Here is a 26,802-nt window from a genome sequence, read left to right as displayed (position 1 = left end):
AATTATAATTTGTGCTTTTACTGTTAATACATTTCACAGTTTTACTGGCAAAAGGCACCATTTGATGCAAAACATGTGCAAAAATATTATGTGCCCCACCCCTTTAATGATGCATGGTTTTTGCTAGCCCACCCCTTTTTACATGCATGAAAACAGTGACCCACCCCCCCTTTTTTTCCAGCCCACCCCCCCCTGTACTTTATGACCAGTCCCTAACCCTAAACCATTTTATGTCGCGCTAAACCGTTTTGTGTCACGCTAAACCGTTTGATGGTAAGTCACAAACCATTTCACAGAAAGCTATACTGTTTGGCATTGCACTAAATCATTTCAGATTACGCTAAACCGTCTGAGAATTGACTTTGTCAATTTAACATTGACTACTTCACCAATTTTCATTTACTTTGTCCAATTCTATTTAGCCTGTGCTGTTTTACTAACGGAAGCTCAATTATTCACATTCAGACTAGATCATTTCTGTCTTTCGTGTACCGTTTTGCCATTGATAGCTGGACAGTTTTGCAATTGTCTAAACCATTTATTGTTTGGCTATATCATTCCATCAAAGACAACCTGTCCAAATGCATTCTAACTGCATCGTTTCTAAATTGTGTAAACCAATTTACAAAGGACAGTTAAACCATTTCTGTTTATCCTATATCGTTTGCACTGCTTGTATTTTTGGCGGTGATGGCCGCCCATAGTATCACGTTACAGATAACGCAATACACTCGGATTCTCAAACAACATCGAGGTAATATTTAGCGAATGTCGGATATTAGATGCGTCTCAGATCTCAGCAAAATAGGGGAAGGAAACAATACCTGCGATAAGGGAAACAACAGTCTTTACTGTAATTGTATTGAAATAAAGTGTTATTCATTCATTCATCCAATTTCGTTTACTTTTTGTCGAACACTGGCTTACCCTCACCCCTCACCCACCACCCCCTACCTCTCACCCCCGCCTGACTACCATGTCCATTTCACGTGAATACAAATAAATTTGGAAATGGAACTAGACATGTGAAACAGTAATATCACTGGATTCCAAATCGCAAGTGATGGATTACTCGCAGTGGATTTAGTCTTATGTACTCGGTAAGTTTTTTCGTTGTTTACATTTTTGCCACAGAATAAGATAAGACATTCTTTTGCATTTTGGAGGATCTATTTAAGCAGTGCTGGCATGTTTGGCTTGATGAAAACTCTGTCGAAGAAATGTATTTGTATAATAATGAAGAAAGCGATATAGACTGGCAGCTAGAAAACTAGAGCGAGGAATCGAGGTAAGCCACAGGCAGCCCAAGTTCAAGCTGTGAGCGATGATCATCTTGCGTAATAGCGGTCACGGCGCAAATATAAGAGTTTGTATGGGAATATTTTCGATCGGATTTAGGAGGTACAAATACTGGAAAGTTTTTAAATAATAATGACAGACCTTGCTTCTAAGGTGTATTGCCGATTGTCTTTTTGCCATTTTGTGCTGATTTGAGGCCATTTTAGCGAGTTATCACTTCCTAGGTTTCCCACTCCTAAGAAAAAGTCTTTCTTAGAAAAAATAAATCCCATCATAGAAACCCAGCACTTTTCTGAAAAAAAATCTTAAAATAACAAAAAATATCCAACCCGTGTTCGTGGAATAATTGTTAATAACAAATTTGAGGGCCTAGAAATCCATCAACGAAGGCAATATTAAGGCTCATCACGAAAGGAGTTTCGTGCTCAGAAAAGTGTTTGAAATGTGTTTAGGATCGATCTGATTGTATTTGAAATTAACTTAACTAATGATAAGCAGGACCATTTTTAGCGGCGAGATTAATTTTTTAGTATTAAGTAAGCGTAGGGGAATATTGTATTTACAGTCTAGTTAGTCGGGCCTACATTTAAAAAACACGTTTTCTGGTTAGAGTGCAGCTTATAATCATGAAATCCATGTCATTTAGCACATGATTACATTATGTTAATATTAAGTTTGCAAATTAATATATTGCTAAAGAGGAGGGGGGCACATCTAGGAGTAACTAATAATGTGCTCCTTAGTACAATTGTTTTTATGGTAAATCAGAAGAATAGTTAATTTTTGTGCATATCCATAAGAAAGAAGATACACTAGTATAAACAGAGAGCAGAGATGAATGGTGCGAGAAAGACAAATCCATTGACTATTATTTGTTTCCCCGGCCGGTTATTTCTGAGTGGAATGCCTGTAAACTAGCTTTGGGTAGCTAAGTGCATTTCCACTATAAACAACGCAAAAGCATTTCACTTCGCGTGCGCGCCTCAACAACTGATAACGCTCAGTGCAGTGGTACGGAACAATGTTTCGCTTCATCGGATTTATGGCCAACTCTGAACCCGATAAACGATGGTACAGCCTCCCAAGTATACTGGTTGACCGTAATGATGAGCCAGTTTGTCAAAGGAAATTTCTTTGAGCTTTTTCCAAGCGAGATCTGGTCAGATCTGTCTCGTTCAGGTCGGCGATTTGTGGCGGGATATTGGAGAGCACGTTCCGAGACACTGGTTTTTCAGAAAGAACTTTCAAAAAGCATGAACGAAGGCTTACGTAATCACTTTGTTTTGGCGTCTGTCACTCAGGGGTTCATAAACAGTGGTCGTCTACCTGTGATGGACTTTTGTCTTCAGATGCTTTCAAGCGAGTTGTGGAGACAATAAATCATGTTGATATCGGAGAACTCGGTGAAGCAAGCCTTTTCGGTGCACAAGCTCTGGATCGAACGCCGAAATCGCGAAGAATCAAATTCTCGAAAGAGAGCTTGCGTCCTATCGGGGAAAGGTTATGGACATTATAACTAGTTGATGTTCGCTGGCGTAAATATGTTTTTGGCCCGACTCAGGCTCTCTTTTTTCAATGAGTTCTGAGAAGGGCTAAAAACATATTTACGTCTGCAGCCTTCATGACTTGGGATAAAGAGCCATCTTGAGTTTGCCAATATAATTACTTGTGGACGCAAAACAAGGAAGGTATGTGTCACGACATGACAAGAACTGAAGGAAATCATGCGCAACACAGAGCCGACATGTTTGCGTGACAACAAATGCAGAGAAAATCGCGAAGCGAACAACACTCTGTCGCTGAAACAGTAGAACCTCTGGCAGAAACCATGAAGGTCATTTGCGCAGGGATTGGTAAAACTGGTACTAAATCGATTGCTAAAGCTTTGCGTCACCTGGGGTTCAATGTCTTCGACTGGGAAGAGCAGATCTTTGACTTCATAGATCACTGGTTTGATGTTTTCCAAAATGGCGCTGCACCAGATGTAAAGCGAGTTTACCAAAATGCTGATGCAGTTGTGGATGTCCCAGGTAATCTTTTCTGGGAGGAAATCCTAGAAGTCTTTCCTGATTGTAAAGTCATTCTTAGCGAACGAGATGAGGATTCTTGGGTAAAAAGCTTGGTCAACCAGCTTGAAACAGTAGATGCTGTAAAATCCCGCACTTTATCCATACTATCGCCGACGATGAGAAAGATATACCTCGTTGGAGATTCTAACGTTGTTGCTCTTGTTGGCTCTCGTAACAAAGCTTCCACCAATGTTTTCAGAAAACGTTATCGTATCCACAATCACCGTGTTAAGACCCTCGTTCCTCCTGACAAACTGTTAGTGTACAACGTACAACAAGGCTGGAAGCCACTCTGTGATTTCTTGGGATGCGAAGTTCCAACAGCTGCATTTCCACATGAGAATGTCAAAGGAGAAGAAACGCAGAAATTGGCGGCCTCTTCCTTGTCAATGACAAGATTTGGCCGACAGGTAAAAGGGGAAATACAGAGAGCGGTTTTTGCGATTATTTCTTTTGTCGTAATTATTTTAGCCACATTTCTTGCTTTTTGTTATTATTGATTTAAAAAGTGGAGGCATCAGCAGACGAAAGGTTTTCCGCTCTAAGCGTCCGAAAGGGAAACTGTAATTTCTGCGGTACAACGGCGGGAAGACTAACTCACTTAACTCGGAGAAACTTAGCTCGGCGACTCACTTAGCCTGCAGGAACTACCCTGCGAGCAGAGTAGGAAGATCGAAGAGACTCTGCTCGCAGGGTAGCAGGAACGGAATCTCGTCACAAATTCCTGGTACTTCGGGATCTGCTACAACTGGGCTTCGAAGGATAGCAATGACTAACTGAACACAGAACTGGATCCGTACAGTTTAATCACAACTCAAAAATCAAATCTAAATCACTTAACAATCACAAACAAGGTATATTTATATCGAGCAGAGCTATTCAAAACAGTTTCACAACAAAAGGAATAATTGAATCACGCCGACTGTATATATTGTTGCAAAAACTAAACAAACTCGAAAAACTCTTATTCTTTTGTTACATCTCGTCCTGTTTAAAAGACTGAAATAGAAACAGCATCTAGAAACACAGTTACAAAGTTATGAAACGATGTGATCGGATACCCAACGAATCAGTTCTATTCAAAAAAGGGTAAAAAGGCTAGTACAGCTAGGAACATATACAAAACTACAAGAGTCTCTGTTCCATTGTGCGGAGGCAAATACAATAGGTCTGCTGTAACTACAAAACAAATTTACGAAAGCCTACAGAATCTCAGCTAAACGATCGATAAACGAACAGAGTTCAGCAATATTTCAAATCAAACAAAAAGTCAAAACAAGAGAAAATATGCAAATAAAAAGAAACGATAGGTAAACATAAGTGACAACATTTCGTGTGAACAATAGAATCATTTGGACGGTAGCTGGTTTAACATATAAACAACAAAAACGTGTCTGCGAATTTTTAATTTCGAAATATTTTTTCTCCAAGAGCGATTTTTGTATGATTACTCCACATTTTTTTAAAACCTATTTCGAAAATGTTCTGTAACTTTTCACTGGAATTGAATATGGCAAAACGCAGACACGTTCTTTAGCGCTTTGGGTCCGAAAACTGAGGAGCAAATTAAATTAGCGAAAAACAAAATTCTCTTTGACTTGTAGCTTTAGAAAAGTGATTCGGACGCTCGCATTAAGAGGTCGTGAAAAATTTGACAATTCATTTTATTTCAAAATTCTTGGTTTAGTTTGATAGCCAGCTCTATAAGCTTTAATTTGTTATACGGGTTTAGATATCTACAGTTTAAACCGGACGCGCTACATGGCTTGGACGCGGGACACCTCTGAAGGTAGAGGGTAACCTTAACAATAGAATCCTTGAGCAAACAGTTTGAAGAGTGTTTGGATCCGAGTTTTATTATTTTGGTTCATACAACCAAATTTTTAGTTGAATCCTGCCTAACATATAATTTTCCTCGTTATTACACCCATTTGGAAATCACTGGCGATCCTTGCAATCTGATTGGCTCTCAACAGTGCGATTTATTTCCAAATTGCACCATTTTTTTATCTAAATCGCATCCCGGCTTTCATCCCATCAAAATGGAAATGAAGTAACAAAAATAGGATGTAATATTGACAATAAAACTCTGTGATTTCAAAATAGGTGTAATAAAGTGGTAATTAAACTTTGTGTCGTGCAATTTTGGTCTGAAATCATGCTTGTGATTTCAAATCGAACTCGCGCTGCGCGCTCATTCGATTTTGAAATCACGCTTATGATTTCAGACCAAATTGCACTCCACTCAGTTCCATTACCATTATTAACAAAGTCATGGTTGCACAACCAGGTCAGATATACGTATTCAGTGCTAATCAAAATCGATTGAATACGCCGTCTAAATCAACTTGCCGTGCCAAAGTCGAATTTAATTGTATCGGTATGGCGCAGGAAAGGGGTAACACTAAAGCCGGGCCTCAGATGTTTTGGTTGTATCAGCTGAGCTGGCCACCGTATAGATGACATTTCGGGCGTAAGCCGGCCATCGCCAGAGTGTATCATGCAATCACGTTTGACTCAGGTGCGAGTGTGCAGAAGTATGTTTTGAAAAAGAAGACGTAAAAGAGAAATATTCACAGCGAATCAATAAACTACAACAACAAAAATCAACCAAAGGATTTATCTATCATGTGTGAGAACAATAAGAATTTATTTATACAATTCTTGCTCAAGTGTTATAGGGTTACCCCCATAGGGAAAAAAAAGAAAAAAATCACTGACAATTAATAATTTGTAATTTGTAATTAATAATAACAACAACAACTTTATTATTGTGTCACAAAAGGAATGTAGCTGAGGGGCTAAGTCCCCTCTACTAATAGTGGACACCTAACTAAATAGCCTCTTTTAACTCTATAGCTAAAAAATGGTAATGGTAATTTTCCTTGGTCAAGCATTATAAAATCACACTCTGAATAAAATGACAGTATTGGTGTCTATTTGAAAGGGGCACTGTCATGGCGATTTTGCAGTATTTTGGTCAAAACTACCCAAACATTTGACGCAAAACCTTTTTGCAAACATGAAATTGCTCTTAGAACACCTGTAAGAAAATATTAGAGGATTTCTACAAGGAAGCACCAGCTAAAATTGCATGGTTTTTAACGTCTTTTATAAAATACACAAGAAGAACTTAAAAAAACCAGGAGTACCCAACGACTCGTTCATATAAAATTAATTGTGCGATACATTTAACACCAGCTGAGTGTCCCCACGTCAATCTTGGTTAATATTTAACTTTCCTGGGAAAAAAATACCCGCTCTTCACTGCCAGCGAGCAAGACTATTAAGAAATAAAAATCCCAGCCAGCCATATCTATGATGTCCATCGACGAGCCAGCAAAGATTAAAATAGCAAAAGGTAGACAATGCCAGCCAGGACAGACCAAAATGTTCTAGTTTGCCAGCAAGTAATTGCGTACACTAGTTTTTTGCCAGCCAGAGACATTTTGAGTTAAAATTTGCTAAAAAGACTTTTTTGACATCAATTCGACGTCGAGTGGTAACTTTTTTAGCTACATTCTTCTACATTGGGCTTTGATATCATAGCCATCATAGCTAAACTTAACCCAGTTTTTTCGTACCTTTGGATTGTCCCTAGTCAACTGTTTAGTGATTTCTGGCCATCATCTACCTCGCCTCCCAAATGATAGCAGTTCCTGATGTCAACCGACTGTGCGCCGAGCGGAAGGGCCGGGGAAGGAAAAATAAACACATTAAAAGCTGAATCCTTATCAATCTAAGCTGAGCTAACTGTTTGTACTCAACCACTGGTTGATTTTGTAGCAAAGTATTACCTTTACACATTCATAGTCAGGTTTTGGTTTAATACGAATTGTAAACTTGCACATCACTCAGTAGAAATAACATCACTTCCATCAATGGCAATAAGTCGGTTTACTCTGAAATTGACCAAGTTTAAACGGTGTTTACACTTTGTAACGTTATGGTTCCTACAGCGTCAGTGTATAGAGGGAGACCAGATTTCGCTAAAAAGAGCTGTGGCCAAAAACGAAGTAAAAAAAACAGAGAACATTACCTTTCCGTTGTCCAGATATTTCTGGCTGGTAGCTTTGTCGTCTTCACTCGCTTCAGGCTAACTGCTGTTTACAGCAATTTCCAAGGATCACTCACAATCCGTCGAGCTCAGATTGGGCCCTTACTCAGCTTTCTCTCTCCAAATATTGCAAACAAAAAAACCAAATCTGGCACAAAGGCAATCACAAACCACTAACCCCAATGTGGGTAACTCCTGACTCGCGGTGATTCCAGAGATCGATGTTTGGACGACTTTTACAAAAGAGTTACGCTTACACTGCGAACGTCGACAGATTTCCGGCAGTTGTTTCTGTTGTTTCTCACCGCCGGAAAAGTTTTGACAATTTATGATATTACATAGCTCTGTATTTCCTCTTTTCTATTGACATTCACAGCATGATAAAGACTTTGCGTTTATGAAGAACAAAGCGTGATGATGCCGGAAACCATCACAGTAAATTAAAGGAACCGCTATTTTTTCCTGGCGTGTAACCTCCAAATTTCATTAGTAGACGGTAGTTAAAGAGCAAAAAGTCAAATACATTTCTCGTACGAATCTGCCAGGCAGGAAAAACAAACTAAACATTTTTTGCCAGCTAGAACCAGTGTTTTCATACAAATACCCAGCAAGTCAAATCACAGGTATCCCAAGCTGTATGAGCGTTAAAATAAAGACCTTTGTTTTGACCTTTGTAATTTGAGTGTCACGATGAGTGTTACGCAATGGCGTAAATTATAAGGGTTTGTATGGGAATTTACGAACGTGTTTTGGAATCAAAAATAAAGGGCATGAATTGGAAAAAAATGGCTTACCTTGTCTCCTTGGTATCTTGCCAGTGTTTGTGTGCCGTATTTTGGCCATTTCAGCGCGATTTAGTGGGTTTTAGGTTTGCCGATTTCCTCTTTTTATATATAGAGAGGAAATCGGCAAACCTAAAACCCACTAAATCGCGCTGACCTGTGGTCAATTGACCTTTGGTCAAATATTAAGAAAAGTTTCAGCCCCCCGGGGGGGGGGGGGGACTACTCCCCTATATGGGCTATACGGGGACGTGCCGCTGGATAGGGTATGGTTTTTGGCCCCTCTGTCCTGAACAGGGTATATAATTTCAAGCGATTCTGTCCCGGGCCCGTCCTAGACAGGGTATCGTTGCAAGACTGTCGTCGAGTATTTGGCAATCCGAAATCAGAGACGTTAGTCTGCATTTATTTTAGTGAACAATGCTTCACGTCAATTAATGCGAAATTTTGGGATTTTTCGCCATCACTTCTAGGAAGTGTATTATTTTATCGGTTGTAATTGGTATTCGCGTTTCAATGCGTGGAAAATCACGTCCGGTAAGTGACAGTGGACCTTTAAATGTTATTACTATTGCCAATAAACACTTGTGTAACACAAGAGCTAGATGTTGTCCTCTGTCCTAAATAGGGTCTTAAAATTGAGGACATTGTCCTACACAGGGTAGGTATTTAAGGTTATTTTCGTCCTAAACAGGGTCAGGGTTTCAAACCCCCAGCGGCACCCCTACACCCAAACATGGGTTAAGTGTCACCGGGTTTCAGCCATGTAACCGTCTAACAGTATTAGTCGAGCGGCCCCACCAGGTACTCCTGTTAACGATGGCTGTCAACGGAAAACCATGCGGATATTGGCGACCTTTAATGCTCTCTTCATGTAAATGACTCCGGCTAAATGGCTCGGATGGGTAAAATAACTATCGTGCGTGGACCACGTGTAATTTCGAGGCGATCGGAGGCTTTGAAAGGCATTTACGGCTGTTTTTCCTCAGCGGATCTGGCTTCAAGTCTCCAAACTTGGGTTGGGATACGTAGAGAGAAATGCAATGGAACTAAAACTCGCTGAAATTGCGCTAAATCGCTCTAAAACCACACAGGAGAAACAACAACAGACAAGGGAGTTCAGGTAAGGATATTTTTATTGAAAACTCCTTGATAAATTGAAGAAGGAATCGTTTTTTTCCCATACAAATCCTTATAATTTCGCCGTTACGCAATGGTCACCGTGACGCAAAATTTACAATACTCACGCAAAGGTCGTCACGGTCTATAACTCTCATAGAGCTTGGGGTACCTGTGTTAAAACCCAACTATCTGAAGTAAGATTACTCCAAGACGAATAAAAGTTTGAAAAACGTCCACCTACCTGAGGATAGACGTGTGAAGAATGTGAATCACTGCTCCTTGGTCGTTGTTGTGGAACTCACGGCGTTTGATGGAAAACTCATGAACAGAATTTCCCATCAACGTGAGAGCATCGACCGAAAGGTCATAAATATCTTGAAGCGGAACGGAGTCTTCCTTCCACTTCTTAGCAATACCATTTGTCGAGTTTGCCAAGAGGCACCGGCAGAAACAGAACAAGGATCCAGGTCTTCATGATTGTAGAAGGAATCACCAGGGGTCATCGAAGAGTATGGAAGCCAATGTTGCGGTGCAACTCTTTAAAGATGCTGTTGCGAGTGGTGTATCGTACTCCACTAATGTTGGTGATGACGACAGCACAACCGAAAACCATCTCAAAACACTGGTTAGTTACGAAATTGAGAAATGGAGCGATGTAAGCTACTCGTGTCGAGCTTTGGGCTCGCGCCTTTATTCTGCGAAAACAAAAGTAAAGGGGCTTATTCCGGTAGTTAAAGAATACGTGCAAAAGTGCTTCACGTATTGTATCATGCAGAATGAGGGAAACCCTTCCGCTTTGCTTTGTTAGAAGGATTATCGGCGATAGTCCCAAAGCATTTGGTGAGCACGAGAAGTGTAAGGGTGCAGGTACAATGAAGATCCTATCAACTACCGTCACAATGATCTACCGGGAGGAAGAGATCTCAAAGGGGCAGATCTGCGCACAAGCATAGAAGATGCTCTGAAGCCCTTTCTTACTGAGGAAGCTGCAAGAAAGCTTGCTCCAGTTGGGTCCTCCCAACGCAAGGAATATCTTAATAGAGTTGTCGGTTCGAAGACACCAAAAATTTCGCACTTCTGGGTTACCGTCAGTTTGCACAAGTGGATTTATTTTCCAGGAGTCGGGTGTAAGCTTTCACTGATATTCACTGATATTTCATGACGTGAGCCTAGTCCATGGTATGAAATCAACCAGGACTTTTTCAAGGCGTGAAACGTACTCTACCGTTAAAAGCCTCACCGGCATAATACATGTTCATAGGCTGGCCTTACTGCGGAGCTTGTGACTGATACTGTGTTTACTGCGACTAAATTGGCGGGAGATATTGATGTTTATGGTAACCGTGTGCGAGAATTTGAAAGGATTAAGGTGGTCTAAATCTATCTATATCTGTAAAGCGCTACGCTGGGTTTGTACTGGAGACTTGTAAATTTACTTTGAAGTTCTTTTTGGGTTGCTATACAAAGCCATTCCCGAATAAAAAGTCTCAAGTAGACAACGCGACTTCTCCACATTTTCCACAAAAGCTCTTAATAACTGCAGCATTTTATCATTTCAATAAACACAACAAAGTAAATCTACAAAAACATCGAATGTATTTTACCGTAGACTTCCAGGAATTGATTCAAATATCCTGAGAAACGTATCGCCGCAATTCATCGGAATTTATCTTCACTTCCTTTCAACCTCTTTGCCTTTTCAAAAACCTGGCTATCTACACAAAACAGGATTTCTTAGCAATACGTTTTCCACCTCCGACCGTCGAGTGTTTCTTTAGTATTTTTTCAGGCCTCGATTCCAGGCCATGAAATAGAGGCTTCGCAGCAAAGGCCACGTGTGTGGTCGCATTTCCGGTATAACGGTAAGTAGCCTAACACAACGGAATACGGAAATGATGCTATTTTTTTGACTCAAACTATTCCATCAGATAGTTTTATTAGATAGTTTGTAAAATCTGCGAAGCATACAATGGGAATACAATCGTATCAAGAAATGGTCCATTGTAGTGAGTCAAATTCGTCTTCACAAGTCCAAACAAAAGCCTTTTGTTGTTTATTGCGCTTAGGGAATTGTTCCGAGACTCGGCGAAGATGAATTTCAAATCGTCACAAAATTGTCGGCGTGTCAAATTAGCGGCACTAGGGAAGAGGGGTTTGGAAAGTTGCGGAAGGTTTACTATTATTGTTATTGACCCCAAGCAAGAAACCTGGAAATGCTAAATTATTTTATACTACTTTGGATCAGTTGATAATAGCGCGCAGCACAACGCCGCAAAACAGTGAAGCTTTTATCGATGGTTTCACTTGGTCAAGAGTTGTGAATTTCAAAACTAACTTGCCTTACCCGTAAAAAAAAAAAAAGGAAGGAAAGGCAAGGCTTCGTTTATGAAAACTCGCGCTTTGGATTAGAAAAATCGCCCGATTAGACCGTTTGATTGAAAAGCATCAATGTGGTCGTTGTCATTTAGTCTTAAAACAAACGCATCGGTTGCTAGTGCGGCTCTTAAAGAAGAGGTGTTAGTTTTAAAACCATCACGCTTTCACTCGCGACGCGACGCTTTCGCCAAATATGCAAATTTCGAACTCGTGCAGTCATCGGCTAGTTTTGAATTTCCCTCGTGAATTTCGCTATTGTAATAACAGCGAGTTTGAATTTCCCTCCTGAATTAATAAGCCTTTGTTTAGCGCTAAAGCTATTGTTTCAAAATCTCCTTTTATGGCCATGTTTGCGACGCTAAACAAAGAGCATTGTCGTTCGATAAACACTTTTCTGAGCACGAAACACCTGTCGTGATTGCGTGATGAGCTTGTTGTCTTCGTTTATGAATAAAAATTATCGCGTGACGTCAAGAGACGTCCAAACGCGAATTCCTGGGACGAGTGACACGTACTCATCACGCAGCAACAACAGCATACGCATTCGTGATGAAGACCAACACCTATCGGTTACAGAATTGCAAATTCACGACCATGAACTCCAACGTTTACAAATTTATTGTCCTCGTAGTAGTAGTGTGTTGCTTGCAAGCACTCTTCATCCGCCATTTCTCATGCCCTTCGAGCGGCGTTGTTCCTGCGGTGACAGATACAACTACTCAGAATAATCTACCAAGTGTTGAACCGGCCAAACGCGAAAGCACTGATAGCAAAGGTCTACCCAGAGTCGAACCGGCCAAACGCCAAAGCACCGATAATACAAGTGGTAAAGTTCATGCGTGTGTATTTACCGGACGATGGATGTACCTTCGAATTCTGTTGCCTTACCTCTACAGGGAGCTTCGACAAAACGGTGGTGTGGTCGACAGAGTGATCTTCGTTATGTTAGGATACACGGAAGAAGCACAAACTAAGTTGAAAAACTTCGTGACCGCTGCCAACAGTATTTTAAAAGATGAGGCCTTTCAGTTCCTGTACTTAAAAGAAGATCCAAGTCCACCACACGTTCCAGGTTCTTTGGATTTGTATCCTTTCTATAGCAAGTTTTACTATGTTGTCCTTCAACGCCTCCTGCAAGATCCATCAGATGTTTATTTCAAGATGGACGACGATATCGTTTATGTCCACCCGAATTATTTTGGTAACATGATAAACAATAAGAATACTAGCGAATGCTTCTTGCACTACGGCAACATCGTGTCCAACTGGAGATGCAACTGGCTTCATCAGAAGATTGGCGTTTATGACAACGAGGTGAATCCAAAGGGATTGAAGTTCGACTTTGACCCAGCTGCTCCATGCGGATGGAAAGGACCAGAATGTGCTGAAATGACACTTCGCACTTTTATACACCATTACCATAAAAAGCAGTTAGATAGATACCTGTTTCGTGGAAGGGATCAGACTACGAAAGGACAACGCTTCAGTGTTAATACTTTTATCCTTGATGCTGACATCGTGGATTTTCAGCGAATGATGGAGACTGGACCGATCAAAGACGATGAAGTTTGGTGGTCAATCCATTACTCAGAAAAAGCTCCACAAACAAATTGTATTGTCGGCGAGGGTTTGGTGGTTCACTTCTCTTACGCAATAACTGTAAAACAAATGTTGGACTTGGGTTTGTTAAAAGAGTTTGAAAACATTGTTCGCTTGGAACTTGGTCAGACTTTGCCTGAAACACTGTGGAACGCGACTGACTACTCTTGAATTTTGTTCGTTTTATCTTGCTAGGATCGTAGGTCGTAAACACGGTACATTAAAACCATTCTAAGTTTACAGTAGTTTTTCGAACCTCCTAGCGAAACCGAATTTGGTTCGAAAAATCGGAGTTCCAAAAATTGGGGGATAGAAATCTGACCGTAGCAAATCCAAGGGAAACAACTTTGGTTCGAAAAATCGACAGGTTCGATAAGTCGAGGGTTCAAATCATCAGAATCCACTGTATGAAGCTTTCGTGATGCTGCTTAATCATTTGAAACCCTTCATTTCAATTTCAATTTATTGCTAATACATTGTTGTCCATGTTAACTATACAATACTAAATTAATAGAACGTGAATTTTAAGTCTGTAAGTGAACGGACCAACTCACATGAAGAAGGATCTTAGTTTTCATTGCTAGGTGTTTTCAGTTTTCATTTCTATTTGTATCGGAATAAACAACAGAACTAGACAGCTGCCATTGTCCTTTGGGTTAGGGTATAGTTCTGTCGTTGGTTACTGCAACGCATGTGACACCCTATGAGAGCTGCTACATCACGCAAACTGTTTTCCTGTTTTGAAAGTGAAAACAGCTATCGCGAGTACCACACTTAAGGTTTGAGTGCAGGTTGCTTTGGCGCAATACGTCTTTTAGTTCAGTACAACGATATTCTTTCTCTTTTGGGATATTGTCATGTAAATAATTTATGCAATTACTTGTATGCAATTATAAATTCATGATTTTTTATGTTTACATTCCTAGTGTGTATAGTGTCAACTGCTTTATACGGTGGCCCAAAAGTGTCACATCAAATTTAATTTCACCACGGCAATTTCAACTTCGGTTCATCAATTTCACCTTCAATTTCACCACGGCAATTTCAATTTTATCACTGCAATTTTTTTCAACCTGTCAAACAACCGGAATTAGATGCCCTGAGGCAATTCATCGCCAAATCATTGTAGTAATGGGCTGCGACTCGTGTCATAAAGAATGTGAGCTGGAGCAACTTAAGATACAGTCAAACCTGCATAAAACGGTCACCCTTGGGAAATGGCCAGGTGACCGTTATATACAGGGTGACCGCTGTACACAGGTTTCCTTTAAACTCCCCTAGAAGTCAATAAATAGCATTTTTATGTGCAAATAATCACTCAATTTATGTTCAATTGACAATAGTGAGTAACAGCAACACAATAATCACGATAAATAAGGCCGATAAAATGTCCGTGGTGTACTTTTAGGGAGGAGCAGTAAAAGTCTACTGGAAGCTAATGAACAACGTTTTTAAGTGGATCACTCAATTTACATTTATTGACATCAATTTTAAACAGAAACGCAATAAATACGACAGAAATGCCCATAAAATGTCCGTGGTGTACGTTAAGGAAGGTGTAGTATACTTTCAGTGATAAGCCGCGGCTGTCAACTTGATAAGTACAGTACACTGTTATAATCAAGGAACTATGACGAAAGTGAAAACAGTGTGGTACGGTTGTGTTGTTACAGTTACAGTAACTATCGTAACAGCACTTTTATGTTATCTGCCGCAAGCATGTGTCGAACGTAGGCGATGACATGTATTAGTAGTTGTGTTTAGTACTAATATTTGTATTTTTGTGAGACCCTTGCCTTGCTGGCTACTATTTAACGAGCTGATGAATAAAGCTTGTAATTATTCGTTAATCGTAACCCAATTAATTTCGTGACCGTTATATACAGGTAGAAGATAATGAAATTGTGCGTTCAGGAAGTCTAAAGGGTGACCGCGTCCGTTATATACAGGTGACCGCTATATGCAGGTCAACTTAACAGTAAATATAAGGGACGATTTTTGGGAAGTTGGTCAGTGACCGTTATACACAGGGTGACCGCTATATACAGGGCCGTTATATACAGGTTTGACTGTATCAACAATTCACGGCGTTTCATGGAAAGTTCATAAACAGATTTCCCAGCAACGTGAGAGCGCTAGAGCATCGACCGAAAGGTCACAAATATAATTTAGCGGAACGGAGTGTTCCTTCCACTTCTTAGCGTCAACTAACCTTGCTCACTAATTTCACAACCGGCGTAGTACCTTTGATCATGTTCTTCTGAAACGACTGAAAAGAGAATTCGCGACTTTTCGTCTTATCCAACAAGGTATAAATCACAACGCACTAAAACATAATACAGGAGATTAACAGGGAAAGTCCTGAGCTAATTGCTATCGCAATACCATGTGTCGAGTTTGCAAGAGACACAGAAACAGAACAAGGATCCAGGTCTTCATGATTGTAGAGGAATCAGCAGGGGTCATCGAAGAGTATGGAAGCCAATGTTGCAGATGCTGTTGCGAGTGGTGTATCGTACTCCACTTATGCTGGTGATGACGATAGCAAACCGAAAATTATTTTTATTTATTTATTTATTTATTTATTTATTTATTTATTTATTTTTTAACAAGGATTAGTCAGCAGCACAACGGAAGACTTCTTGTAGTTGTATATTTTTCGTTTATTTCCGACGCGTTTCGTCTTTTTCGGAGACTTCTTCGGGGAATGAATACAACTGACATAGGACAGCATTAATAGCACATGTTTGTGCCTAAGCTTTAACGTTCCAAGGACGAAATAACTAAAACGTGCTGTAAACGGACTGGCGTTACAAGAAAACGCCTTAATACATATGTTATTGCGTGATGTTATATTTTGGAGACCATAGGATTAGGGCTAATCGCATGCCCCACCCCCCCCCCCCCCAAAAAAAAAACCAAGCTATTTACATAGCTGTGCTAAAGTAGTAGTAGATTTATGACTAACAATGCAGTTTAAATCTGCTAAATGCGTCTGGATAACCCGCTTGATGTTAGCGTGACTGCAATTAAAAGTAGATTTAAATACTACCATGCTACCGCTGCGGGATTTGCGTTTACTAGAGAACCACTTAATTCTGAATAAAGGGAGCAGAAACCCGACTGGGTAACCGCTTCCAGAATTTGTCACGTGTTTCGCTAAAAGCTTTAAACGTAGAACTATTTCTGGCATAGCGCATAAATTCACCTTTTATAATAAAGGCTTTCTTGTTGCGCGCGTGATGAAATGACTCAAAAGGAAGGTACAGATACGTATTAGTGGCTTTTGATATGTAGTAAACTGAAGAGTGTTAAAATTAGCGTCCTTATAAAGGAATAGATCCAGAAAAAAACAATTAATTTTGTACTTCAAAAAGTGTAATAAGGACAGTGTATTATGAGATGTATGTGTTATGTGTAGTATTGAAATAAAGCTACTGTACTGATAAAAACAAAAAAACTACTTTTGGTCAATAACATACGTGAGTTTGATACGATCATTCTGGCTGTTTAGATAACTAAGAAACTCTAATAAGGTTTCTTTGGGACCCTCCCAGATAAAAAATATGTCATCAATGAACCACTTGTACAAAAGAAGATTACTAGAAAATTGCGTAACAAGATCCTTTTCTAAGTAATACGTGAATGCATTGGCGGCCGTGACCTAGCCTGCGTAGCAGTCGTTTCCGTTTCCTTCGAGCCAAGTGGGGCAAGCGCGCGAGGGCATTGGGCAAAAAGGAGCAAAAAAGTAGGAGCGCTCCTACTTTTTTGCTCCTTTTTGCCCAATGCCCTCGTGCATTTCTGGACATATCTCTCTTGGCCTGGCGTTTTTACAACTGACCTGGTCATATTTCTCAGGCAGAGCCAAAACAGAGAGTAAACCCTTTGCTCCTCGTTGCTGGAAAATTCGAGTAAGTGTGGTGTTGTCTAAGCCAGCGTTTGCAAGCTTCTCTTTCATTCCATCAGAGACTGGAACTTCTTGTAAAGTAGACTTTCGTGCGCACAGAGATGAAGAAAAAGAACAGTCCTATAAAGTGTTGTCAGAGTAAGTCTTTGTCAGCAATTTATGAAGTTTTAATGAAAGAGAAGTTTCAGGCCGATGATGCTCATGAGGATGTAACTGCCCTGGTAAAGGTCCTCTTTGGGTCTTCATTACGCATATCACGGAATGAGCTTATTGCCAGTTCTATTTGTAGTCGAGATTTTGTACTCTCCATGCAAACTGGACAACAGGCAAAGGCACGAAAGTCTACTTTACAAGAAGTTCCAGTCTGTGATGGAATGAAAGAGAAGCTTGCAAACGCTGGCTTAGACAACACCACACTTACTCGAATTTTCCAGCAACGAGGAGCAAAGGGTTTACTCTCTGTTTTGGCTCTGCCTGAGAAATATGACCAGGTCAGTTGTAAAAACGCCAGGCCAAGAGAGATATGTCCAGAAATGCACGCTAATGAGATGCATGAACTGTATGAGAGACATCACAAAGTGTCCCCTACCCTAAATTCTTACTAAAACACAAATAATTCTGTCAAACATGAAGTCATATGAAAACGACAAAAAGGTCTGTCTTATATTAAGTACCCAAAATCAGGGCTAGGTGCATATAAAGGTGCATATCTGGACATAAGTGGGCCAAGAATAACAAAGAACCTTAAAGTCCTCACTAAGATAGTCAATTACTTCACTTCAAGGAAGTAGATGTATCAAATCAGACAAATGTAAGAAGAACGTTGACATAAAACAGGTCCAGATAATACTTATTAGTATCAGGAACTTTTCCTCCCTTTTGTGCAGTAAAGGCCGTGTTTCTCCTACTCTGCCAAGCGCGTCTTGGCGCTGACCAAAAGACACGTGGTCTCATGGAACAAGATTGCATCACGCAGAAACATTTAACATCCGCATTGCCTGGTGAATACCAACACCTTTCGGTTGCAGAATTGCAAGACAAACTGACAAATTTGAACTGTAATTTTTGTTTTGCACATTATCATACTCCCGCCGGCGGCACACCTTGTTATCGCGACGATGAACTCCAACGTTTACAAATTTATTGTCTTCGTGGTAGTGGTGTGTTGCTTCCAAGCACTCTTCATCATCCGCCATTTCTCATGCCCTTCAGTTGTTCCTTCGCCTCGGAATAATCTACCAACTGTCGAACCGGCCAAACGCCAAAGCACCGATAACAAAACTGGTAAAGTTTATGCGTGTGTATTTACCGGACGATGGATGTACCTTCGAATTCTGTTGCCTTACCTCTACACGGGGAGCTTCGACAAAACGGTGGTACAGTTGACAGAGTGGTATTCGCTATGTTAGGATACACCGAAGAAGCACAATCTAAGTTGAAAAACTTCGTGACCGCTGCCAACAGTATTTTAAAAGACGAGGCCTTTCAGTTCCTGTACATAAAAGAAGATCCAAGTCTACCACACGTTCCAGGTGCTTTACATTTGTATCCTTTCTATAGCAAGTTTTACTATGTTGTCCTTAAATATCATTTAGCGAGACGGAGTCTTCCTTCCACTTCTTAGCGCCAACTAACTTGCTCGCTAATTTCACAACCGGCGTAGTACCTTTTATCATATTCTTCTGAAACGACTGAAAAGAGAATTCGCGACTTTTCGTCTTATCCAACAAATCGTCCCATGACTCGGGTTCATCCGAGGTGCTTTGTGAAATTCACAATTCAAGGTGGCTCGATTGGATTGTTTAATAGCGACACCTTCCAACTTTAAATACAAATCACAATGCACTAAAACATAATACAGGAGATTGATATCCGCACTCTTGCTAGGGATAGATCAAAGTTTCGAGTGCGGTGCATATTTTATCAAGATCAGAGTAACCATAGCAACACAATGACGCCATTGCCGTTTTTACTCACCGTCGATTTTCTTTAAAGCTAGAGGTTTTTCTTTCTAAACTGTGTACTGTACTTGTAGTAAAGATAGTGTACCTGATGTATAACGAGAGTAAACAAATTCTATGGGAGCGATTTCGAGAAGTTTTCGCCTGAAGTTTTCGACTGTTAACAAGAAAGAAAGAGGCCCGCCAACATTTGACATCAACTCTTGGGCTGGTCTCGGGGCCTTTCATTCCGGTCTCGGCCGGCACTCTCAATATTCGGGTTTGCTTGCAACTCTTGGCCTACCATCGCTTACTGCTCAGAATTATAAACACCGGGAGAGAGAGAGTGGCAAGACAGTAGAAGTAGTCGCGAAACGAAGCTGCGAGATATATACCGAGGTGGAGAAGAACGAGTCAAAGTCTCAGACTTGTGATGACGAAATAGTGAAGATTGGTGTCTCGTATGATATGGGCTGGAGAAAAAGAGGTCGTACCTATGACTCATCCTCAGGAATGGGCTCAGCTATCGGAGTGACAACAGGGAAAGTCCTGAGCTATGCTACTCGCACTGAATAACATGTGTCGAGTTTGCCTAGAGACACAGAAACAGAACAAGGATCCAGGTCTTCATGATTGTAGAAGGAATCATCAGGGGTCATCGAAGAGTATGGAAGCCAATGTTGCGGTGAAACTCTTTAAAGATGCTGTTGCGAGTGGTGTATCGTACTCCACTAATGTTGGTGATGACGATAGCACAACCGAAAACCATCTCAAAACACTGGTTAGTTACGAAATTGAGAAATGGAGCGATGTAAGCTACTCGTGTCGAGCTTTGGGCTCGCGCCTGTATTCTGCGAAAACAAAAGTAAAGGGGCTTACTCCGGTAGTTATAGGATACGTGCAAAAGTGCTTCACGTATTGTATCAAGCAGAATAAGGGAAACTCTTCCGCTTTGTTAGAAGGATTATCGACGATAGTCCCACACGCATTTGGTGAGCAAGAGAAATGTGAGGAGTGGTGCAGCTACAATGAAGATCCTATTAACTACCGGCACAATGATCTACCGGGGGGAAGAGATCTCAAAGGGGCAGATCTGCGCACAAGCATAGAAGATGCTCTGAAGCCCTTTCTTACTGAAGAAGATGCAAGAAAGCTTGCTCCAGTTGGGTCCTCCCAACGCGATAAATGTCGTAATAGTGTTGTCGGTTCGAAGGAACCAAAAATTAGGCACTACGGTGGTTCTGAGAGCAGTGACTTCAAGACTGCAACTGGGGTAGCTCAGTACAATGAAGGCTACAAATATGTCGCTGAAGCAGCGAAAGAAATGGGCTTAGCACGAAACACCCAGACCGAAAAGTACATCAAGAAGATGGATGCAAAACAAGAACAAGATTTCCGAAGAAAGTCCCAAAGAGACTTCAAAAGGGCCCGAAGAAACCATCGAAAATCTAAGTCCCAAAAAACACACACGCTTGTGCTGCACGAGGGTGTCACTTACGACAGTGGTATCGGCTTCCGTCAGAGCGCGGAGGAGAAGGCAACTATATCAAATGACACCCTTAATGACCTGAAGGAGTCATTAACTCAAGGAGAGTTTGTTTAACAATTATACGGGCGAAATCGTAAGAACAAAGGAACCGGGACCACGCCCAACGGCGGCTGATCGTGGAGCTGAAGAAAGCTATGTATTCCTCGTGTTTGATTTTTAAACGACAGGACTTGATCGAGACTCTGAAATGATTCAAATTGCATGCAAATCGGAAGGGAGCAGCACGTCATTTTCAAAATACCTTTTTTCCTGATAAACGTTTAATTTAACTATTTTGTTCTGCTTATCATTACTTAAGTTAATTTCAAATACATTCCGATCGATCCTAAACACATTTTAAACACTTTTCTGAACACAAAACACCTGTCGTGATAAACTTCGCTACAAAAATCCTGATATTTATTTTTTTAGATTTTTAGACGTTAAAAGATTTTTAGAAGAATTTAGCAAGTTCAAAGATTTTTAGAACTTTTAGAGCCAAAACAAATTTGTAAAATGTCTAAAAGATATTTAGGGTTTGAATTAGATAAATGTTTTTGCTGGCGCTTTTAAGGACGGTGCCTACTAATACCGAAGTATTTTTGCACAGTTTATGACTATGCGGGTTCAAAGCAGATCTTAGCAAGGGCTATTGAAATCCAAAAAGAAAATTGGGGGTAACCACGCATTTTTTAGAGATAACTAAGCAACAATTATTCTTAAAAGCAGCAAAATACAAAGCAATGTATGGCGCTTTTTTTCGAAATTGATGCTTTATTATCTCTGAAAAATGCATGGTTACCCCCAATTTTCTTTTTGGATACCAAAATCACTTGCTAAGTTCTGCGTTCTCCACATTGTTTTAAAGCGCGCAAAAATATCCCTGTAATAGTAGGCACCACCCATAGGAAACCCGAGTATCTCCAGATGCGCAGAACGTATGCGCAGTAACAATAGTAGGCACCGTCCTTAAGGAACTCACTTTACCTATAAAGACAATATAAAGCTATATCCAGTATTAAGAGTGACCAGGACCAAGAGATCTCATGGCTTCATGCACAGCGGTTTTACCATTTGATTATGTATCCCACAATTCTGCTACTGTTACAGTCGACTCCCGATAACTCGAACCAATTTTTCTTTCCTTTCAGGCCATTTTCTATATAATTTTACCCTCGATAACTCGAACTCCCGATAACTCGAACCTTTTAAATTTCCCTTGAAGGTTCGAGTTATTGGGAGTTCGAGTTATCGAGGGTAAAATTATATAGAAAATGACCTGAACGGAAAGGAAAATTGGTTCGAGTAATGGGGAATCGCTTATCATTCTAGACTAAATATGTTACTCACCATAGCTATTGTCTAGGCGGTTTTTTTAATTTATAAGGATCTTTAAACTTTGATACTCTGCGTTAAAATTTGGGAGTTTTAGGTAAAATTGTGAGATTTTAAGAATAAAACTTGAGATTTTTAAAACGTTTCTGGAGATTATCCGGATAGATTTTTAGGCGATTTTTTCGCGATTGTTGTAGCTAAGCCTATTTCGTGATGAGCTTGTCGCCTTCGTTGATGGATGAAATTATCGTGTGATGTCAAGAGACGTCCAATCGCTGATTCCTGGGACGAGTGACACGTAACAATCTCGTTACCAATCTCGTACCCAGAGTCCTCAGGCTCTTTGGCCGGTGGTTGGTTGCCAGGAGAGTCTCTGTTCTGGCGCCCACCCGCTGAACCGTAAAGCCTGAGGACTCTGGGTACGAGATTGTCTCGTTACACAATCTCGTTCCAGGAGCCCACGTGTCTCTTGGTCAGCGTGTCTTGGTGCTGCCGGACCAAAAGACACGTGGGCTCTGGGAACGATATTACACAAAGTAGCAACAACAACATCCGCATTTGTGATCTGATGAAGACCAACACCCATCGGTTACAGAATTGCAAGACAAACGATTGATTTGAACTGCAATTTTTGTTTCCCACATTACCATATTCCCACACTTTGTTATCGCGACCATGAACTCCAACGTTTACAAATTTATTGTCCTCGTAGTAGTAGTGTGTTGCTTTCAAGCACTCTTCATCTTCCATTTGTCATACCCTTCAAGCGGAGTTGTTCCTGCAGTGACAGATACAACTACTCAGAATAATCTATCAAGCGTCGAACCGGCCAAACGCCAAAACACCGATAGCAAAAGTGGTAAAGTTCATGCGTGTGTATTTACCGGACGATGGATGTACCTTCGAATTCTGTTGCCTTACCTCTACAGGGAACTTCGACAAAACGGTGGTGTACTTGACAGAGTGATATTCGCTATGTTAGGATACACCGAAGAAGCACAATCTAAGTTGAAAAACTTCGTGACCGCTGCCAACAGTATTTTAAAAGATGAGGCCTTTCAGTTCCTGTATTTAAAAGAAGATCCAAGTCCACCACACGTTCCAGGTGCTTTGCATTTGTATCCTTTCTATAGCAAGTTTTACTATGTTGTCCTTCAACGCCTCCTGCGAAATCCATCAGATGTTTATTTCAAGATGGACGACGATATCGTTTATGTCCACCCGAATTTCTTTGGTAACATGATAAACAATAAGAATACTAGCGAATGCTTCTTGCACTACGGCAACATCGTGTCCAACTGGAGATGTAACTGGCTTCATCAGAAGATTGGCGTTTATGACAACGAAGTGAATCCAAAGGGATTGAAGTTTGACTTTGATCCAGCTGCCCCATGCGGATGGAAAGGACCAGAATGTGCTGAAATGACACTTCGCACTTTTATACACCATTACCATAAAAAGCAGTTAGATAGATACCTGTTTCGTGGAAGGGATCAGACTACGAAAGGACAACGCTTCAGTGTTAATACTTTTATCCTTGATGCTGACATCGTGGATTTTCAGCGAATGATGGAGACTGGACCGATCAAAGACGATGAAGTTTGGTGGTCAATCCATTATTCAGGAAAAGCTCCTCAAACAAATTGTATTGTCGGCGAGGGTTTGGTGGTTCACTTCTCTTATGCAATAACTGTAAAACGAATGTTGGACTTGGGTTTGTTAAAAGAGTTTGAAAACATTGTTCGCATGGAACTTGGTCAGACTTTGCCTGAAACACTGTGGAACGCGACTGACTACTCTTGAATTTGTTCGTTTTATTTTGTTAGGATCGTAGGTCGCAAACACGGCACATTAAAACCATTCAAATCAACAGAATCCACTGTATATAGCTTTTGTAATGCTGCCAATTTATTCGAAACAAATGAACCCTTCATCCTCTCTTGAGGCTCTCTTGTTCCAAATTAATAGAACGTGATTTTTAAGTCTGTCAGCGAACGGACCAACTCACATGAAGAAGGATCTAAGTTGTCATTCCAGGTGTTTTCAGTTTTCATTTCTATGTATGCATCGGAATAAACGACAGAACTAGACAGCTATTGTTTTTAGGGTTGGGGTATTGTTCTGTTGTTGTTTGCTGCAAACCATCTACTGTGCTACATCTGTAATTAATAAGTTTATTAATAGTCCACGTGGTGGCTCTTCATTTGTTACTAACTAAACTGAAGAGAAAATAATTACAATGTTTTTATTAATAAAACTTAAAATACAATAAAGATAAGCTGGTCCGTGCCTGATTCTTTAAAAATTTAAAAACGCGCAAAGAAAATAGATTAAAATCACCACACTTTTTAAGATTATCGGGAAGGTTATTAAAAAGGGCAGCCGCAGTGTCCTGGAATGTTCCTATTTCCAGAGGAACTTGTAAGCTTATAGAGTCCGAAGAGCGCAGACTTCTACATATAGAGACTCGCTGTAAGTTTAAATATGAGGGCCACTGCTTAGTGTGAAGTGCTTTAAAAGTCAACTTAAGCAAATTAAAATCCCTTCCCTCTTTAACTGGGAGCCAGTTCAGCTTTAAAATGTCTCCAATATCATTTACATATTTGCGGCGGCAAACTCAAAGGTCACAATATAAAGGTAGCAAAAGTGAATATCAAGGTGCATCTAGCTAATAACCCACAATGAAGTTGAAATTTCCGTGTACGGGACCGCACCAGGACTAAGTATAAAGTAAAATTTTTTTCTTCTTTTTTTTCGGTAGTTTACTTCGAATTCATTCCAGCACCAACTGACTGTATTTGGATGGCTGCACCCTTCCTATCAATATAGCGTCAGCTTGGCTTTCGGCACGCAAAAACTTCGTTTGCCTGTTTGGCGGTTTAGAGACTGCAGATCGGTTCAAATAACTTGTAAAGGCTGCGCAGTTTAGGTTTTGGCATCAAGGAACAGAAAATAACAGAAACTATATTTCAAAAAATACATTTCATAACTCGAGAAGCTGCCTTTTGTATCAAAACAACCAATATCGATATAATAATTATCAGTCAGTATTCAGATTTCCACTCAATTTAGTTTATTATATAGGGCCTCTATGGATAGCAGTTTTTATCTAGTACAAAAACTGAAGGAGCTACCCTATTATAATAAAGGTTTCTTGTCTTATCTTATATTGGCATCTCCCTATTGTCACGTTGACAATATTTAGGAACCAGGAAACTCAAATAGTCGTCAAAGCCGTTTAATCCCCTTCGTTAGTTCCGAAGTTACTTGTAAGTGAGTTAGGCTAGAAAGTGACTACTATTTACATCACAGAATGCAATATTTAATTGCGTTTTCACAAGTTTCAGTGGTTCTTGTTATGCAGAAATGAATGTTATCAGCTGCTCGCGGCCGCAAGAACAAAAGACTTTTACGAAAGTTCATTTTTGTTTACTTGTGCAAAATTTAACTCTTTTAGATTTCGGTCCAGAACTAAACATCGATAAGAGAATATAATTCGCTGGAAAGAAACTCTTTAGTAAAAACTATCTTTCTGTCGGAAAACATTCCCATTTATCGTTCAGGAAATATACTTAATTCGCCTGAAAATGATTCAGTTAGGAACAAAGAGATTGGAAGGTGTGAACTTTCCAGCGCATTACAAGATTTAAATGAGTTTGCCCGAGTCTTACTATTAAGCAAGACCCGACCAAACGCGTTTCGTTATTGTTCTTTAGATAAACTTTGGGTTTCTAAACGCCATTACTTGTTTAGTAAACCTTGGCAGCTGAGGACATTCTTACGAATTGTAATCGGAAAGGGTTGTCCAGACGGATGCCTGGGCATATACCAAATTACGTTTGTTAAGAAATTGTTTAATTAAGGTAAATACCGTAACGCACTAAAATATTTTGTTTTCTCCCTTCACCAAAACAACAAGAGATTTCTAGTCATATAAAGAAAACCCAAAATGATTATAAAGTATTTTGAAGAAAAAAATGTTGCAAGGTACTGCTTTGAGCTCGAAATCGTTTGCGATGAATTCGTTCTTTATTTATCTTATCTTATTGTAAATACAGTCGAACCTGTATATAACGGCCACCCTCGGGACTTGAGGAACTGGCCGCTTAATGCAGGTGGCCGCTTAATACAGGATCACTAAAAATACTCACTGGGCGTTGTCTAATGTCAATTTTAATGGCGTATCATACAAAAACATTTCATGCAAGGAAACAATAGAACAACTCTTTCAAGCGACCAATACTTTAAACAAAGTCAGTGCCAACTTGTAACTTAACGGTATAATATACGTAACATTGTGTAAAAATACTGTACAATAAATTGTCCTCTACTCTTCTTAATCTACGGAATACATTACTGTATTTCTATGACAGTGAAAAGCGTTAACGATACTAAACTGCTGAATATCAGCTTACAGTAGCTTTCACTTGTGAAATGTTCGTGGCTAGTCTGACGCGGCGTTTCGTCTCGGCCAAGAGACTCTTCAGAGACCTTTCAACTCGTGTACGTGCGGTTGTGAATCCTTCTGCGATAGAGGGCCAGACTGCTAACATCTTGAATTTGCGAACGGGACTTTGAGCGCGATGCTCAACGAGTTTGCCTACAAATTCTAAAGGTCTCTGAAGAGTCTCTTGGCCGAGACGAAACGCCACGTCAGACTAGCCACGAACATTTCACAAGTGACATTTTTTCAATTCTTTATTGTACAGTAGCTTTGTTCGTGTTATTTCTTTATAGTGATGCTGGATCGCATTTTAAACACAATAAAATACCGCAAAAAATGACATA

The 26,802-nt window shown here is 40.2% G+C and overlaps 1 protein-coding gene and 2 pseudogenes across 1 annotated transcript; all 3 read left to right on the top strand.

The window, feature by feature from the left end:
* The first annotated feature begins 1,986 nt into the window (after window positions 1–1,986).
* On the top strand, window positions 1,987–5,287 carry LOC146481720 (uncharacterized). Its single transcript, XM_085107763.1, has one exon. The coding sequence runs from the start codon at window positions 3,062–3,064 to the stop codon at window positions 3,866–3,868; it is 807 nt and encodes a 268-aa protein (XP_084963889.1). The 5' UTR covers window positions 1,987–3,061; the 3' UTR covers window positions 3,869–5,287.
* A 4,080-nt stretch (window positions 5,288–9,367) lies between these two features.
* LOC146481719 (uncharacterized) lies at window positions 9,368–18,002 on the top strand (annotated as a pseudogene).
* Window positions 18,003–18,798: 796 nt separating this feature from the next.
* Window positions 18,799–21,650, top strand: LOC146481718 (uncharacterized; annotated as a pseudogene).
* The last annotated feature ends 5,152 nt before the right edge of the window (window positions 21,651–26,802 follow it).

This window comes from Pavona decussata, unplaced genomic scaffold, assembly GCF_977016875.1.
Source record: "Pavona decussata unplaced genomic scaffold, jaPavDecu1.1 SCAFFOLD_48, whole genome shotgun sequence".
Lineage (NCBI taxonomy): Eukaryota > Metazoa > Cnidaria > Anthozoa > Scleractinia > Agariciidae > Pavona > Pavona decussata.
This window is presented reverse-complemented; position numbering and strand designations above follow the sequence as displayed.